This window comes from Pyxicephalus adspersus, chromosome 10 (genome assembly GCF_032062135.1).
Source record: "Pyxicephalus adspersus chromosome 10, UCB_Pads_2.0, whole genome shotgun sequence".
NCBI classification, from domain to species: domain Eukaryota; kingdom Metazoa; phylum Chordata; class Amphibia; order Anura; family Pyxicephalidae; genus Pyxicephalus; species Pyxicephalus adspersus.
The window spans coordinates 29,864,464-29,883,680 of NC_092867.1; the positions used below are offsets into that span (position 1 = coordinate 29,864,464).

A 19,217-nucleotide genomic window follows, 5' to 3' on the forward strand; every position below is an offset into this window, starting at 1 on the left:
TATTTGTTTTCCAGTGCTGAAATTAATTTTTAACTTACTTTACCGTAACTGACACAAATTTCAGGGTTGTTTATTTAAGGTTGTGTATTCTGTTGGTCCAACCTATCATCGGGAAGAGATAGGACTTCTCTGTATCCTCCAGGGAAATTTCTGCTTCAATTAAATCATTAAGTTTTCTTGAGTATGAGCTTGTACTCTTGACTTATTCTCCGAAGGGATTTATGCGTGTTCAGATTGCATGATCCTGGGTAAGTGTATGTTAAATCTAAACAGTGATAACTTGCTTTCTCATCATAATATTTGTATGTGAATATAAGGCTGGTAAAGGGGCAAGGAACTTTGCAGTACACAATTAGTGTAATTTATTGTTGTCTTGGTTTGCTCGACTGGTGGCCGCTTTAAGTTTTGGGCGCCTCTGCTTCACTGCTAAATAATTTAGTAGGATGCATACTAGTAAGAGTCGTGATTTGTCTCATGGGCACAGATAACATTAAGCCTCAAACTCTGCACTCAAAAATGTTGGAAGATAAGATCTCAAACAGTAAGTCCTAAGAAGCACAAATACCTCTAGCAGCAGAAGGTACATTGTGATGCAATTTAGGGTGAGGTTGGTGGTATATTATTTCTCAGTTAGCTTAGATGTAGATGATATATTTTAAGATGGGTGAAGGTGGATGGGTGGATGTTTGTTTTGTAAACTGCTGTGCAGAAGGAGGTACAATTAAAAGTTGGTGTGGAGAGGTTAAAACCAAGGTGTTGGTCACGTAATTGGACATGGCAGAGAGCAGACATATCAGTGTTTGTACTTTGCCTGATGCCTGCATCTAGAAGCCTCTTGGACCATTGAAAAATCCTCCAACTGTGGAGCATTGGTTCTAATTTCCTTCCACGTCATCAGAGGATTCTTCTCAGGATGACGACAAAATGGAGCAGGCCAAGTCAGCAAATAAGAAATAAGAGTCATAGCACAGCAAGCACCTGCAAACGCAAAACAACCAGCAGCGGAAGAAGGTAACACATTGTCCTCCTTTCCTAATCTTAACCTGACCCTGTCCTAGATCCTGTTGACGATAACCACTCAAACCTTCTTACAAAGGCTACATATTTAAGTGATAAGCTTGGATGTACCCAGGGTGGCATTCCTTCCAGCTAAACATGGGTCAATGTATCCTAAAACATATGCTAGCCTTCCGTTCCAACTGTACTGATTGAATTCATCATACACTGCTTAGAACCAACCAGTATTGGAATGGTAAATTGTTTCATTCACCTCATTCCCAGCTTTGGCTTATTTTATGAAACAATACTGTATGTTCCTTTTTAAGAGCAGCTAATCATGGATCATGTTGTCCTAAACTATCAACCAGCCATTGGTTTTAAATAATGTGATTGAATTGGTAAACTCTTTCATTCAGCCCTTCCCATCCTACGAATTATGATGTACTATGTTGTTTGTGTTATACAAAGGCTATGTGGAAGTTCCTGGTGGAGAGAAAGGTGGCATAAAACAGTTGGCCTAGTAGGTATAAATCTGAATTAAATGAGATGTTAAAAAATGTTTAAACTAGGTTATTTACATTCAATAAGTTCACAAATTGCATTTATATAAATAAATAATGAGAAAAACAGGTTTGAAACAGAAGCTCTTTATTGTAGTAAACAAAAACTGATGAGGGTAGAATTAGGAACTGCATACAGATTAATGATAGAAGAGAAGGACAGCTGCCTCAGTAATTTCCTTGCTGGCACTCCATCCATTGCGTGTTCCATATCCATCCCAGTCAAAGGCTGCAAAGTCTCCACACTGGCGAGGAAATCCCTCTGGTATGTATCCACCTCCACCAATGCAGTGCTGACAAAGAGTGAAATAAATTAGAAATAATAACCCATTTTTTATTAAAGCTTTAATATGTAAAACAAGCATTAAACAGTTCAGTAAAATGTTATTACTGAGGGGGCTTTTGCTGAGGAAATAAATATGATGTTACTAATGTATTAAAATATTAAAAACACCATTTGCTGCAACCAATTATAAAAATCGCCATTTTAAAAGCGACCAGAAAAGAAATTCTCATACAAATGGTATTTGCAATACTTTGTGTATTGTAGGCTTTATATGGTGCTGATCTGTTTGCTAAAGCTGTGCAGATTTAGAAAATGTAAGTATTCTTGCATATTTTAACTATAATAAACATTTTAAAGTTTATAAGCTATATTGTTTTCCAAAATGCTTTTTGGGGGTTTGGACCAATTCTGCTGTAGGTACAAGTCTAAGTTGTTCCAACTAATAGAATACATATTTTTTCAAGAGTTATTCATCAGAAAAAGAATGAATCTTTAATCCCATGTCCTGCCACTTTACACGTATGTATACAGAACTGTCAGGGAATGGTAGTCCAAAACAAAATAAAAACAATTCTTTAATACATAAGAGGTTCTAAGCAGTACAAGAATGACACTGTGTCACACTTACCTCCTACTCGCTAATGGACTGGCGCCTCTCTCCTGCACATGTGACCTGTACTGAGCCTCAGTGTTCGTTCAATATGTTTCCACTAGTGCTGAGCCCCCTGGCTCTGATGAGCATTTCCTCTACAGCTGTTGGTTATTTCAGTGCTTCCGCTGTCCAGCTCCTGTGCTAACCCATTATTGCTCAGTCCCTTGTTTCCCAGACAGTTCCCTTGTGCTTTTTCAGTGTTCCGCTCTGTCTGTGGGTATCGCTGTGTCACCTGTGCCTCCTGTTGCTTCCAGTGTCTCCTGTGTTCCCTGTGTCTGCAGTGGCCCCTGTGTCACCAGTGTCTATTCCCTGGATCCCTGGTATATGACGCCTGGCGTGTGACCTGACCTCTCTGGCAGCAACCAGAAACGCAACATCCTCACCATTAGAGGCTCTAGAGAAGACCTGGTTACAGTTTAGACTCTGTGTCTTGGCTCTTCTAAGGGCTCACACCAATTTTGCGCAAGCTGTAGTGCCCCCTGATGGCCCTATCTTCCCAAGCATGGCACTATCCCGTCTCCATGTAGAAAAACACTGAACATAAAAAAAAAACATAAAACCTGCAAGCAACTGTATAAATACTGATAGAGTATAAATGCTTACATGTTCTACATTGCAGCCAGTTACTTTCACACCAGGACACAGAGCCAGGGGAGCTTTTTCCGCATTTATAGCTCGGAACTGGACATAGCCGGCATTGAACTCCCCTGTACAATAAAGAATGGTGTGTTCATTTTTTTTTTTTATCATCATCTCAAATAATTCAACAATTATTTAGTATTTAGCATTACCAGCTCCTTTTGGTGAGTAGTAAGCTGTTGTCTTCTGCACACTTCCATAGTCATACACAATAGGAATAGCAGGTCCATTTTGTTGCAAACAAGTACCAACATTGTACACCAAAGGGTATTTCTAATAAGAGGATGAAAGCTAAAGTCAAAGCCAAAGACCAAAAAAGTGATAAAACCAATAAACCATAGAAATATTATATAGTTAACCACATTTATAAAATGTATTAGCCTTTTTTTAATAAGGCAGCAGAAAGTTCAGTGCTGATATATACAATCTGATATATATTAGTAAGAATGTGCATTAACTCTTAGCAAGTAAACTCACTATGTAATTTTAGTATAGTAATAGTAATGCTCAAAAGTAATGTAATATGTAATGCTCATTAGTTTGAGTTTGGATTTCATTGTAACTTGTAGGGTTCAAATCTTTCAAACAACTACAACAAACAAGAAAACCGATTTATGCCACATATGATATTCCAGCCACCTAATAATCCACTAGCTCCATTTGGTGAGTAGTAAGTTGTCTTCTGCACACTTCCATAGTCATACACATATAGCATATATATAATAGCAGGTCCATTATGTTGGTGGCACCAATATTGTACACCAAAGGGTACAATTAAGACTTTAACTTTGGCTTTCATCCTCCTATTAAGAGGATGAAAGCCAAAGTTAAATGCAAAGATCAAAGAAAGCGATTCATGTTTTACTAATCTGACTATGAAATAAAAAAAATACGTAGTGCTACCTAAGGGCTAACTAAGGTATACAAGCCACTTAACATGCCACAGAGTACTTACCTTGTAAAGGTGGAAGAGGTTACCACCCTCCTGATTAAAGAAACTGCTGTCTGTACGATATCTCAGGAGAGACAAACTCCTCCACTGAGACAAGGGTGTATTATTGGGAACATGCCAGAGGCTCAGATCTTCGGCAGTAATATCATAATATCCTGGATTCTAAAGAACAAATTATTGAAAGATAGATTGATTTCTATTTTTACATTCGATCAAGTATTAAAAAACAGATGCATTGTACGAATTTCAAACTAGATTTAGATCTATTAGTGGGTGACAAAATGAAGTCTGTCTCAAAAGTCACAATGGGTTGACATTATTGGATACGTTTCCTAAGAAAAAGAACCATTGCAAACATGGTAACGGTACACAAAAAAAGATCTAATCTAATGTAGTAATCTAATGTAGTATATGCTAAATTTAATAAAATTGTTCTAGGTCCTGTGTAAATGTAAATATACCTTGTAGTCATCGCTTGTTGCACCATCTGGTAAACCAAATGTGGCATAATTTGCCCAGTTTCCCTCTCCTGCTGGATTGTTCGGGTTGTTTCCCTGCTGGCTGGACCAGCGATCTCCTGGTGTACATTTCCCATTCATGTTGTTCTCATGAACACTTGCTACCAGTGTCCAACCCCCACCATTGGTTGTCATATCACAGAATGTCTGGTAGGTCACTCCATCTCGAGTGGTCAGACTGTAAATTCCATCTATAGTAGCAGTGTAATAAACAGTCCATTGTTTATAATTTGTACTTCAAATATAATCCAAACTCAGAATAAATTCAATTAATGTTTGCTAGAAGATACTTTACATATTCTTCACTGCCTCAAGTGTTATAATAAACAAAATAGAAATATAATATATTGTTTATTTTACAAGTATATCATGGTCTTCTTTTATTCCCTTTAATTTCTTAATTCATTTCAATTTACTGGATTATATCAATACCCAATATATGGTTTTGGAGAGCATATATGTAACTCACCTTTAGCATTGTTATCTGAACTCTTAATTTCCTTACAGCTCCTGTATCTATAGGTACTTCCAGTAGGGTTCCCAAAGTTTGATATGAAGTTATTTGCATTTTCATCATTCCAGCACCCTAGCAGGTTCAGGATAATCTGCTTCTTTTCAGAAACAGAAGTGTGTTCTAAATAAAGAAAAAAGAGACAGTGTTCTTGCTGAATCTCTATGATATTTTTGTAGGATTCATTGATTCATTTTCAACGTATTTTATATATAAAATCATCCCTTTTGTTTGTAGTCAGGCTTTTTACATGGTAATAAATTCATTTTGTTATGCTCAGAAGGAGAGGAAGCCAATTCCGCAGTGATAAGGTTAGAAAATACCACTAGAGTGGTTGCCAATAGTACATAAGAGAAAAAGTGGAAGGATAGCCTCTCTTTATGGCGGGAAATAAGTCTAGCATGACATTAAACCTTTTATTTCAATTACTAAAACATATACTTGCTGGAAACATAATAAACATAAACTGCTGGTTTGGACGGGTGCCACCAGCTTTTTTCCCCCCATACCTCCTCACACAACACTTAGGACGATTCTTCCTTATACTTGGAAGCACCTCTTAATTCATTCATAAGATCTTCTTTGGAATACCCTTCCCTATTTTTGATAGTTTTCCTTACACTGCTTACAAGATCCAAGACATATCTTCTGAGATTAAAGATATATAAAAAAATAAAACGGCAGCCAGTGTACACATTTATATCGTAGATACCTCCATCTACTAGAACTAGATTAATTATTAATTATTACATCATTAAGATAGCCATCCAAAATCTCCAATCAAGTCATTTCCCCCTTTTCGTTACATTTTCCGGGTTGAATGTACTCTTCCACCTTCCTCTCGTGAGGTCAATATACCAAGGTCTCGGCAAGCCCCTGAGGAAGCCCGTTTAGGGGGAAACGCGTTGAGACCATAAGTACAGTACTGACCCACATCTTGGACTATTTAGTGAGAGTATTTTATAAAGTCATAGTTAAACATTGCCATGGCCTCTTTTACCAAATATGTTTCTAAGAAGTATATGTTTTAATAATTGAAATAAAAGGTTTTATGTCATGCTAGACTTATTTCCTGCCATAAAGAGCCGCTGTCTTTCCACTTTTTCTCTTAATTTTGTTATGCAGGATTATCAATGTATTCTACAGGAAAATGTATCATATTATGTATGCATTGCTGTTTTATAAAAGGGCATCTAAGTTTCACATGCACAAGATTCTACAGATAATATTTACATTGGTTATCAGAATGTCTGTAGTCGAATTACAGAATTATCAAACCATAAAACAAAAAAATAATAAAGAACCACTATGTAATGATAAGACTTTAAAGGTGGCATTGTAAATCATTAGCCAGATTATAAACAAATGCCATCAGGGTGTAAAATTTAACTTGGACACAGTTAACTATTATTTTTAGCATGAAACATTTCCTTCTGAATAAAAGGAGTAGAAAGAATGCTGGCATACAAAGCTTGCTAGTTTTGATGCATGGTTTAAGAAAAATGCACCTAAATTAGCAAATATGATGTACATTGTAATATTTTCAACCTGAGAATTTCCTATTTTTCTTTTTTTTCAAAGCTTGAACCTAAGCACATTAAAAGTCTCAGACCCTAGACACTTAATTGTAGCACAATAAAATACTGATATATGAGTGCCAGAACAAATGTTCAGCAGATCTGTTATGGATTATTGCTCTTTCTACACAGGAAATTTACTCACCACATTTGTCAGCTGAAGCAAGTGCCAAGGAAAGTACTAGAAGAGCATGTACCAACATCGTCATCTGAACAGATAGGACAAATATAAATGTATAATATACAGCTATTAACATGATTATATAATCCATACAGAATGAGACCATGCCTATTATACTGAATATATTTATATATTTAATTCAGAAAATTATTAAAACACAGCCATTAATGTGAAGGCTGACAAAGCTCCTCTTACCTCTTTTTACCAAACACCCTTTGAAAGTTCCTTCATTAATGGACTGGAGACCTTTTAGTTTGATTTCACATTTTGTATTTTTTTTCCTAATAATAAACTGAACTAACTAAAACAACGTGTTCGGGTTGTTTTAAATGTTTGCTTACTGGTGCTGCAATTAATTTTTAACTTATTTACCGTAACTGACATAAATTTCAAGGTTGTTTACTTAAGGTTGTGTATTATGTTGGTCCAACTCCAAATAAAACTTATCATAAGACATGGGGAAGAATTAGGATTTTTATGTATCTGCCGGGAAAATTTTCACTTCAGTTCCATCATTTTGATGTGTGTCACAGTGATGAGCCAATACAGCAATAAAAACACTTACTAACATATTTTCCCTTCATTTCTAGGTGAAAAGTATGAAAAGCAACATAGAAGAGAGAGTAAAATCTCCCCAACAAGGACATAAACATCTGATAGAAGCCCAAAAGGGATTTAGACTCTTCCATATTCTCGCCAAGGCCAAAAAACAAATTAGGCTTCATTTAAGCTTTACAGTCTAACAACACTTCTCTTAGCATACCTCCACCACCACTTGCTGAAAAATTCTGGACTCACACATGCTCTCTGAATTCCATACAATCGTTGAAGCTTCTGAGTTTGTACTCTTGACTCTTAAAATTAATAGTTGGTGTGGGGGAAGTTAAAACCAAGCTGTTGGTCGAGTGGTTGGACATTGCAGAGAGCAAATGCAGCTAACTGAAATCTGTGCTGATAGTGGGGTTCCCTGCTCCAATGACTGGGATTGTGTTCGACTTTTGCCTGATGCCCGCCATCCAAGAAGCCTCCAGGACCATCAAGGAATCCTCTGACTTCCAATCTCTATTTGTAATTTCAGCCTTTGGATGTTTGATGCCTATAGCACCTTACACCATTTTTTCCAAAGCACATCATATTTGGACTTGAATTAACTATTTCTTGGGCTCCCAATCGACATTAGAGACAGTTGTTATATCAACTATTGGGTCCATAACATTTTTCCATCATGCTCCAAACCAAATATCTATTAAGCTTTCTTATCCTCGTAGTTCTGCTTGGCATTTTTTTTTATTTTAGAGATATTACATAATCTTCTCTAAAAACATAATACAAAACAATATAAATAGAAAGATAACTTTATCTTTTTGTAAAAAGATAAAATGAGAAAAGTGAAAGGGGAGAAGTGGTAATGAAAAAGAAAAGGGAAACCAAAAAAAATTACTGCATCAAAATACGGTTAATATCACTGTTTCAGAGATAAGAAGCGAGAGAGAAGAGAGAAGCGAGAGGATCCTATGAGACGATAGGTAATAGTCCATCCATGGTTGTCAAGTAGCCTGAAATTTATTGTGGGTATCATTGGGAAAAGCTTTGATTTTTTCATTAATCATCGTTCCATGTTCCATTTTTTTACTTCCAGAAAATTCAAAGAGGGGGTTTTTCATGTGTGAGCTATGGTTTGTTTGGTAGCCATAAAATATGTGATATTAGAGCTGCCGATTGTTTGACCACATGGATTGTCTGACATAGGTAAGTTGATTCCTAAAACAGAATTAATCATATGGTACACTCTGATCCAGAGACTTTCCACCAGGTATAGCCCATGGTGCCATGGGCAGGTCATCTTTAAAAGAATTTTGGGAGAATAGGATGGAACTACATCTGCTATCCATGCTGGAGTTAAATACAATCTCATAAGGACTTTGTAGGAGTTCTTCAATGCAAATATAGTTCTAGAGATTTTACGGATGGCCTGCCACAAGCTCAAACATTCCTCTTCTGTTTGGGCTATAGAAAGTTCTTTCTCCCAAGTTGATATGTAATATAGAGGATAGTTAAATTGAGAGGTCACAATTGAAACATACAAAAGAGAAATTACATCTGTTGTGATCAGTTTATTTCTGCATATGCGTTCAAAGAAAGTTTTTGTTAAAGGAAGTCTGAGACTCCAGATCAAAGATAGGATAAATGAGTGAAGAATACATTTTTGTTTGTGTATAAAGAATACAACAAAGAGAGAGAAAGAGGGTTTGTTTTGCTTCTATATATTAAAAATGTACAAAAATATATAATACAATTGTTGTATTGAAATTATACAGTTTTAAATTATACAAATAGTAGGACCTTTCCTCCAACTCTATTACATTCATACAGTGAGGAGGGGTCTTATTTCTTCAAAACTTAACAGTGACATCTAATAGTCTTGATTAGTTCTTACAGTATGTTACTGTTGATTGTCCCGACGCGTTTCACCCAACCGGTCTTCCTCAGGGAATTGGGAAACTTTGTATTTGTTAATACTTGATAACAGATAACACAGTAAAAAAACATAGATGGCCGGTTGAACAAGCTGACCATTTGTGCTTATTGATGTTTACTGCTTCGGACATCTGTTTAAATTTTATTATAAATCATGAAAAATCTGCAGTACATTCCTATGTAGTCTAGATAAGGCTGTCATGTATTATTGCTTTGGTAGTAATGTACACTCTCATAGGAGTAGGTGTGCTCCAACTTTTGATTGAAGTATTGTACATATAAATAAGCAGAGTTTCACTTTTTTGGACTCTGTCAACTTTATGATGGTTACTGCTTATAACATCCATTTAAGCATAGCGATAAATCATCCAGAATCTGTATTATATCCCTATGTTCTCAAAGTTAAGCTGTCATATATTCTTGCTTTATTACTGATTGTACATATAGAAAAGTTTCCACTCTTGGTTATATGCACTCGTGGTGGTATAATAGTCAGGATGGACCAGGCGGCAGCCTTCCGAGCAAACTATTATTTGGTTAGAGTTTCTTAAATTCTTTGAATCCTAATTCCTCATATCATTACTTTTTGTTTACAACACTGACTGAATGAGAAATTAGCCAAGGTGACTAAAAGGTGCCTTTATACCTGGAGCCAGACAAGCACAGTGAGGGTATTCGGGTGCTTAATAAACATCATTGTGCTACATTTAAATAGTGAAGAAGCAAAATTTATTTTAAGTAGGGCTAGAATTTTCTACAACTAGCATAGGCCATGACCTAAGCTGACAGGGCTGCCAGGGACTGTGTACATTCTCCTACAAATCCTGTAACTGACAGTAGCACATTCCTGTGTATAGTAAGATTCCTAAATGACACCCTGCCTGCACAATTTTAGCTTGTGAAATAGTGTACTATGAACAGGTTTAGTTTACCTAGAACACAATGACAATTTGATGGTGCAGATATCAAACATAGCAGCAAATATTCAAATATTAGTACAAGGACATGAAAAAAGGTTCCTGATTAAGAGCAGCTAAATATGGGTCATTTTGTCCTAAACATCCCCTAGCCATTGGCTTTAGATATTCTGACTGAATTGGTATACTCTTTCTTTTAGCTCCTCCTGAGCTTTGGCTCACCTTATGTAACTATGAAGTTCTATGTTGTTTGTGTGATACAAGTGCTAGGAAGAAGATTCTGCTAGGAGGGAATGGGTGGCATAAAACTTTTGATCTAGGGGGTATAAATATTGTCACACTTACCTCTTCCTTACTAAAGAGTAGGTGCCTTTCTCCTGCGCATGTGCACAGTTCCGACTCTAGGCGTGCCTCTGCTCCCAAGCTTTATCAGCTTCGCCCAACCCGCTGGCCAATCAGGAAATAGCTTCTTCATTATCCCTGGCTATTTAGCTAACTCAGACAAAGCACTCAGCGTTTGTGCAACTTGTCTCCACTAGTGCCAAGCCCCTATCTTTGCTAGCAAGTTCCTGTACACCTGTTGGCTTATTCAGTTATTCCTCTGTCCAGCTCCTGTGTTAACCCCTCATTCTCCAGTCTGATGTTTCCAGCCCATTCCATTGTACTGTTCCAGTGTTCCTCGCTGTCTGTGGATATTCCTGTGTCACCTGTGCCTCTTGTTGCTTCGCGTGTCTCCTGTGTTCCCTGTGTCTGCAGTGGCCCCTGTGTCACTGGTGTCTATTTCCTGGTTCCCCGGTATTTGACCCCTGGCTTATGACCGGACCTCCCTTGTTTGCTCCCTGCCTTGACCCCAGACTTCCTTGAAAATTCTTCTGGCATGTGATTTGGTACCGTGTATCCTCCTGCCCACCCTGGCCCAAGGACCGCAACCTTTCATTAACCAGCATCTCATCATCCGCCACTAGAGGCACTGGAGAAGACCTGGTTACTGCTTAGTCTCTGCTCCTTGGCCCTTCTAAGGGCTCACACCACTTTTGTGCCCCCCTAGTGGCCCTGTCTCCCCAATCGTGACAAATATGTCATAGACTGTCAGCACAGCTTTATGTACACTATTTCCTCTTATTTCTTCTATATTTAAATTAGATGTTTATGTTTTAATTTTAATAAACCTAGAAGATCACAAATTACTGTATATAAATAATGAGTAAAACAGGTTTTCAACCAAATTTTTTTATTTTCCTATAGTAAATAAAACTGTTGAGGGAAAAATATGGACAACTGCGTAACGACTAACGGTAGAAGAGAAAAACAGCTGCCTCAGTAATGTCCTTGCTGGAACTCCATCCATTGCGTGTTCCATATCCGTCCCAGTCAAAGGCTGCAAAGTCTCCACACTGGCGAGGAGATCCCTCAGGCATGTATCCACCTCCACCAATGCAGTGCTAACAAAGAGTGAAAGAAGTTGAAATTATTAACTAATTTTCACCAAAGCTTTCTTGTACTATGTAAAACAATAACATTTTTTTTACTGTAGAGGCTTTTGCTGAGGGAATAGACAATGTTACTCACATATTAAACTTTTCAAAATTTAATTTGTTACAAATCAGTTTTAAAAGCTTCTGTTTAAAAAAAGATGGCATTCTCAAAGGGAATATCAAACACTGCAAAAATAAAGAGCAACCAATGCTACACCACATACAGTACAAATTACTCCTATATATAGTATGTGACAAATAGCACATGCAGTACTTTGTAGATTGTATGCATTATATGCTGATGGTCTGTTTGTTGTTAAAGTCTGTGCAGATTTTTAATGAATAAACATACAAAGAATTTCAAATGTTAACTGTAAAGGACCTTTTGCACTTTGTAGGTTATACTACCTTTGTTTTCTTAAATAATATTAAGAGTTTTTAACCAATTCTACTGTAGGTACAAGACTAAGGCTACATACACACGTCAGATGATTCTCATCAAATACGAGCCTTAAGGCTTGTTTCAGACGAGAATCTGACGTGTACAGCAGCCGTCCGATGTCATTCATGGATCCATCCTGGTGGATCTGCAGAATAGACAAGCAATGGCGATGGAAATGAAGGAAGGAGAGCACAGCGGGGTGCCGCTCCTCAGTCTCTCCCCTCCCCTCTCCATGGAACAGAACAGCGCTGTATGTACAGTGCTCATTCATTCATCTTTATGTCTTTTGTCATTGGAAACAATCTATATCTAATGTGTGTACATAGCCTCAGTTGTTCCAACTAATAGAAGTTGTTTACACAATATTTCAAAGATTATCTATCAGAAAAAGAATTTTAAAATATTACCTGAACATAGAAATGGCAGGTAATGGTAATCCAAAACAGAATATATGTACAACTCTATTACAATCATTTGTTATAAGCAGTGTATGATGTACAACATTGGTTTCTATACCTTCACATAGCAAAACATCCAACATAAAAGTATAAAACCTGCAAGCCACTGTAGCAATACTAATAGAGTATAATTGCTTACATGTTCTACATTGCAGCCGGTCACTTTCACACCAGGACACAGAGCCAGGGGAGCTCTTTCTCCGTTTATAGCTCGGAACTGGACATAGCCAGCCGTGAACTCCTCTGTAAAATAAAGAATGGTGCATTATTTTTTTTAATTATCTCAATGGACTCATAATTTGATTATTATTTATCTCGATCTTACTAGCTCCCAATGGTGAGTAGTAAGAGGTTGTCTTTTCCACACTTCCAAAATCATACACAACTGGAACAGCAGGTCCATTGTGTGCCAAACAGGCTCCAATATTATACACCAAAGGGTATTTCTAAAATAAAGGATAAAAGCATTGGTAAAAATCAAAACTACATAAACTACTTAAGACTCTTGTATTAATTACACCACATTTTGTTTCGAGCATTAAGCAAGGTGACAACACAGTTGAGGAAAAATTTGCTCTATTGATGAATATCACTATACTATGTAGTATTTTTATTTGTGATTTGATTGTCAAAACAAATAACCACAAACAAGTAATACAATCAATAAGCCACAGAATTATCATTTAGTTAATAAAATATATAAAAAGTTGTTGCCATTTTTATTAAAAAGTCAATTTGAGATTTTTTATATTTGTCCAAATACGATTCATGTTTCACTAATCAGACTACAAAATCTCATATATATTTATAAAAATGTGTAGTAACCCTTAGCAAACAAATTCATGGGTATTAAGGGGTTTCATGTTTTTCAAGCAACTATGACAAAGAAGAAAACCTTTTTGTGCTACATAAAGTACAACCACTGCTTAATATGCCGTAGAGGTCTTACCTTGTAAAGCTGGAAGAGGTTACCACCCTCCTGATTAAAGAAACTGTTCTCTGTACGATATCTCAAGAGAGATGAATTCCTCCACTGAGACAAGGGTGTATTATTGGGAACATGCCACAGGCCCAGATCTTTGGCAGTAATATCATAATATCCTGGATTCTATAGAACAAATTGTTTAAAGACAGATGAATTTCAATTTTTACATTCTATCAAATATTAAATAAGTGAAACATTGTTAGAATTTCCCCTAAAGATGGATTTAGATCTCTTCAGTCAGTAAAGAACAATTGAAATCTAAATGAATACACAATTACTATCAACAAAACAGCAAGAAATGTTGTTTTAAAGAGCCTCAGATATTTAATATGGTGTTAGCTAAATAAAACAGTTCTATGTTCTGAATAAAATGGTACTGAGTATCTCCCTGCCCACCCTGGAGTGCCCAAGGATCGCAACCTGTCAGTAACCAGCAGCGCAACATCCTCACCACTATAGGCTCTGGAGAAAACCTGGCTTTTACAACATCGAACCAAGAGAGTTTGTTTAAAAAAGTTTTTCTATCTACTGTTTCCTATAATTCCCAAGAAAAAAGATTATAGAAGCCAATGCAGGCACAATACATAATGGCACTCTAACATAAAAGCAAGAAATGTTTTTTTAAAAAGAACTTCAGATATTTAATATGGTGTTAGCTAAATAAAACAGTTCTATGTTCTGAATAAAATGATTTTAATACCTTGTAGTCATCACTAGTTGCACCATCTGGTAACCCAAATGTGGCATAATTTGCCCAGTTTCCCTCTCCTGCTGGATTGTTCTGGTTATTTCCCTGCTGGCTGGACCAGCGATCTCCTGGTGTACATTTCCCATTCAAGTTGTTCTCATGTACACTTGCCACCAGTGTCCAACCCCCACCACTGGTTGTCATATCACAGAAGGTCTGGTAGTTCACTCCATCTTCGGTGGTCAGAGTGTAAATTCCATCTATAGCAGCAATGTAATAAACAGTCCATTTTTTATAATTTGTACTTCAATTATAATTCATTCAAAGAAAAAAACAATAAAATATGCTACAAGATAACTTACATATACACTACCTAAATTTGTTATAAAAAATATAAAAAGAAATATGATATATATTATATTATATATAACTGTCTTTTTCCATTTTCCCCCATTTACGGTTTGGTGGATCATTTATATCCAGTTTATGGTGTTGGAGAGCATATTTTCCCCTGTTACAAATGTGTTTCTACCATGACACATAGATATATCTCACCTTTAGCATATTTGTCTGAACTCTTAATTTCCTTACAACTTCTGTAGCCATAGTCACTTCCAGTAGGGTACCCAGAATCTGGTATGATATTATTTGCAGTGTCATCGTTCCAGCACGCCAGCAGGTTCAGAATGGACTGCTTCTTCTCAGAGAGAGGAGCTTGTTCTAAATAAAGGGACAAAGAAGGATCAAAGAAAGAAATAATAATTTTTCTCACTGAATTTCTATGATATTTATTAAAGGCTATGTGATTTTTTATATTGTTATATCTTCTGTTGTATGGAGAGGAGAGGAGGAGAACAGAAGAGAGGCACCCCGATGAGCTCTCCTCCCTTCACTTCCATTGTGACATACATTTATATACAAAATTGCCATTTTTTTTGTATTCCAACTGGCTCTTGGCATGATAATAAACGTATTATACTAAATCGTATTATACTCAATCAATGTATTCTACTGTGTGCTATAGAAAGGCATCTTAGGTGCAGAGATATAAGTATCTATATTACAAATTTGTTGCCGGAATATCAGTAAACAGAATACAGAGCTATCACATTGAAGAATATTTATATATATATATATATATATATATATATATATATAAATATATGTATACCATGGTCAGTCATTGCTTTATTAATTTTTAACCAGCACAATATCATGTATTTTCATAGCTGACATTGACCATGTTGTAAATAATTTGCCAGATTACTAACAAATGCCAATGCAGTTTAAGTTTAGATTAAAGTTTAGTTTAGTAAAGTTTTTTTGCGTGAAACATCTCCTTTCCCTAGTCTGTCTATGCTAAAGCTTGTATTGTGGATGTATAATTTTAGGACCACATGTCTTTGTTAGCATTTTGAAAATAAATTTGCACAGTGTGATGTTTTTAACCTTGGCTGAGATCAGAGAATTTTCTTGGGTCTTTAAATTTTTTTTCATAACCCTGAACCCTAATCCTAAAGTCATAGAGAATCTTGGCCCCTAATAGTGATATATTTAGCACAATAACAGACTGAGATAAAGGTTCTAGAAAACATTTTGTTGTACACCTCTGTTGTATGTATCTCTGTATGTGATTGCGTTTTCTACACAAGAATTGTACTCACCACATTTGTTAGCTGAAGCAAGTGCCAAGGAAAGCACTAGAAGGGTATGTACCAACATCTTCATCTGGACAAATAAAACACATATTACAAATGTATGGTATACAACTATACTATTATGATTATATGTTACATACAAAATTACCATAAATGTATATAGATATTAGATTCAGTAAAAGTATTTTAAAACACCAAAAATCTGCTACAAAACATTATAGAACAGACATAGTCATCCTACCTCCTTTTACCAGACACACTTCAGAGGCTCTTCCAATACCAGACTGGAGAACTCTGACCCTTCCAGTCTGATGTCGCCTTTTATACCTTTTTTTTCTTCATAGGCTACTCAACTGCATTCCTCTAAAAACCTGTTTGAACTGTTTCAACTTTTGTTTTCAGGGGCTGTGATAAACATTTGATTTTCAAAGCTGCGATAAAGAATTTTCAAACATAATTCATTGATATAATAAAGCAGATTGTGTATTTAAGGCTTTGTAGTCTGTTGGCTTGGCTCCTTTCTAGAAGGTGGTGGCAGCTATAAAAAGAATGTGGTGTGATGGGAAAGGATTAGCAACCTTTAGTCTCTTCTGGGGAAAATGCCCACTTTTATTTGGTCTGTTTTATGCATGTAACTATGGGGTATATCTTCCATGTTTGGAAATTAGCTTCCTCCATTACCTCTCAATTTTAAGGCTCTGCCTTACAGAGGAAGACACAATCAACATCTCTAACCAATAAAAAATGAACTATAGTGAAACACAGAACCTATAAATGTATTAATGTATTTTTGCAGTGGTGTGTACAGGGGGTATCATCAGTGCTCATATCCCTCTCCACCACCACTTGTTCAGGAGCTGATTGCTGTTTGCGCCATTACCTTCCTTTAAGTTGTGGGAGTCACTTAGCTTGACCATTCCCTAGTGCAACGTGAGCCTTTCAGAAAGAAGAAGAGAAGCCATTATTCGCCTCATCAAGTAGACTAAAGCCCCAAATCCTGACCCCCAAATATATAGGAATTCAGTCCTAAGCAGCACAAGTTCCTTTAGTAAAAGATGGAAAGTATATTGCTACCCAGACCTTTTTCATAGAAAAAGGTTGCAGGGTGGATACATTTGGCCCAGCCAGTAATAGGAATCGCACCTCCAAGTCATATGAAGGTTTTGTCAGTCCCTTCTTAATTCCCTAAAAAATTATAGGGATAGTGGGCCTGATTTATCAATAAAATGCGCGTACACTCGACACGTGTACGTACGTGCCGGTCGGCAAGCTCTATTACTGCGAGTCTGGCCCGAGTTCTAGTGAACTCGCCTGCCGGTTTCCTGCAAAGATGAGCAAAGATCTTGCGATTAATTTTCAGCTGCGCGATTAAGGAGCAGATGTTAAACTCAATGGTGCGGTGATAGCAATTGATTAGCGCACACCTGCGCCCTGTTCTGTGTGCATCTACAGTACATTTTACAGGTCAGTTTGAATCTTTAATGCTTGATTTTGCTACTTATTTTGTTACATTGTACTCATTTACAAACTTGCTTGATTTATAGTTACACTAGCACAGTAGCACTTTCTAATATGTCATAACACAATAGTATGACTGTAAAAAAATATGTGAACAAACATTTGTGACCTATATATTGTGACTATTGTATACAAGCACACTTCCACTTGCTGTCCAGCTGAGTTGCATACTCATTGTAACACACCTGATGGTGATGGAAGGAGGTCCAGGTTCCAAGCACAACATCAAAGCTCATTGATTGCCAAGCTCACAAGCAGGGTCAGGCACTCTTAGAAATGAACAGATGTTCTGTTGTTGCTTAACCTATGCTGATAAATACTGGAGTGTATGCATTATTTAGGTGTTTACACAAAACAAATAGTACTAGTATATTAAACTTCCAGGACCAAATCCACTTTGTGCAAAACATTTTCTTGATTTTCCATCCCTTCAGGTTGTTTCTGCAGGTTTGAATGGCATTTTAGATCTTGGCCCACTATATTTAATTGGCTTACTCACCTTACAAGCACATAAGGTGGATTCCTTCTTTTAACCAGAAGCAATATCCTCCATGAATGTTGCTTGTGGCCAAGCCCATGACATGAGAAATGATAGGAAGAAATGGGCAGTCTTTTCAATGTGAAGCAATATGGTCCAAAAAGCCCTCTTTGCCTATTTCTTCTTGTAATTTCTCTTTTCTATGTATAAGTACACACATCTAAATGCATACATACATATTTGGCTTTATGTGCAATCATGTCTATACATACATGAGTGCACATGAAGCAAAACAAGCAATATACACAAAAAAATAAAAACTTACCTGAATGTGGACTGCGCAAAAGTGGGGCGCACTTTTCAACTCATAAAACACAGTTCACGCGCACATAGCGGGTCCGCCTTGGCGCACAACTATGCTCATCAAACAACTGAGTTTTAACAAAACAATTGTGCTGATTTTACCCTTTCAAACAATTCAAATCACATAACAAACCCCCAAAAAACAAACAACATTTTACAAACAACTTTATTCAAAAGAAACATTTGCTAAAAGGTCACATTAACCTCCCTAGCGGTTAATTTCTTTCCGGTTTTATATGTCTAAAAGCAGTACATTGTTTTTCACGAAAATTTATTTTACAGTATAATATAATAGTATGAGTATAATCAAGTTTGAAACACAAAATCATGTAAAAATAATAAACTGAATAAATTAAAAAAAATATATATTTATTTAAAAAAAATTTTTTAAATTTAAATTAAAAAAAAAATACATATTATACTTATACTATTATATATACTGTAAAATAAATGTTCATGAAAACAATGTACTGATTTTCCACATATAAATCCAATGTATTACATTCATTACAGTTATTTTGTATTGAATGCAATACAAATGGATTTCCCACCCCGCCGGCAACACATACACTCCCCTGGTGACGCGGGATCGTGTGCAGAATCCGTCTGGAGGAAGAAGCAAGAAGACTGGGATCGCGGCAATGGACGCCGGTGGATCAGGTAAGGCTGTATTTACTATTACTTCCCATAGGTTTACCAACCCAGAGTGTGACTCGGGGTTACCACTTTCAGCAACTTTTTTCTACCCCGAGTCACACTTGGGGTTACCGCTAAAAAAAAAAACACACACCACTAAATTTACATGACAAAAAATTAAAAAGAACAAACAAAACACATGTAAACCCACACTTCTATATAAAACCAAAATAGTTCAAAAATAGC

At 36.4% G+C, this 19,217-nt stretch overlaps 2 protein-coding genes and 1 long non-coding RNA gene across 4 annotated transcripts in view; 1 reads left to right on the forward strand and 2 right to left on the reverse strand.

Moving 5' to 3' along the window:
* Positions 1-7,223, reverse strand: part of LOC140339309 (intelectin-1-like) — a 35,860-nt gene extending 28,637 nt beyond the window's left edge. The window contains exons 1-8 of one of the 2 annotated variants that reach the window (XM_072423935.1): positions 7,071-7,217; positions 6,840-6,903; positions 5,076-5,240; positions 4,550-4,797; positions 4,092-4,250; positions 3,289-3,409; positions 3,101-3,204; positions 1,631-1,852 (exon numbers count right to left, since the gene is read on the reverse strand). In XM_072423935.1, the coding sequence (XP_072280036.1) occupies positions 1,700-1,852; positions 3,101-3,204; positions 3,289-3,409; positions 4,092-4,250; positions 4,550-4,797; positions 5,076-5,240; positions 6,840-6,903 (1,014 nt within the window). In that variant the 5' untranslated portion in view covers positions 7,071-7,217 and the 3' untranslated portion in view covers positions 1,631-1,699. Of the gene's footprint in view, positions 1-1,630; positions 1,853-3,100; positions 3,205-3,288; positions 3,410-4,091; positions 4,251-4,549; positions 4,798-5,075; positions 5,241-6,839; positions 6,904-7,070 lie in introns of those variants that run through there. The other variant, XM_072423936.1, reaches the window with a different exon arrangement.
* Positions 109-12,194, forward strand: LOC140339311 (uncharacterized). Its single transcript, XR_011922422.1, has 3 exons — positions 109-248; positions 2,110-2,159; positions 7,466-12,194. It is a non-coding gene; the product is annotated as an uncharacterized lncRNA (long non-coding RNA).
* LOC140339310 (intelectin-1-like) lies at positions 11,558-16,040 on the reverse strand. Its single transcript, XM_072423937.1, has 7 exons — positions 15,983-16,040; positions 14,874-15,038; positions 14,331-14,578; positions 13,595-13,753; positions 12,971-13,091; positions 12,785-12,888; positions 11,558-11,712 (listed from the first exon to the last, which is right to left on the reverse strand). The coding sequence occupies exons 1-7, from the start codon at positions 16,038-16,040 to the stop codon at positions 11,560-11,562; spliced, it is 1,008 nt and encodes a 335-aa protein (XP_072280038.1). The 3' UTR covers positions 11,558-11,559.
* Between the last annotated feature and the right edge of the window lie 3,177 nt (positions 16,041-19,217).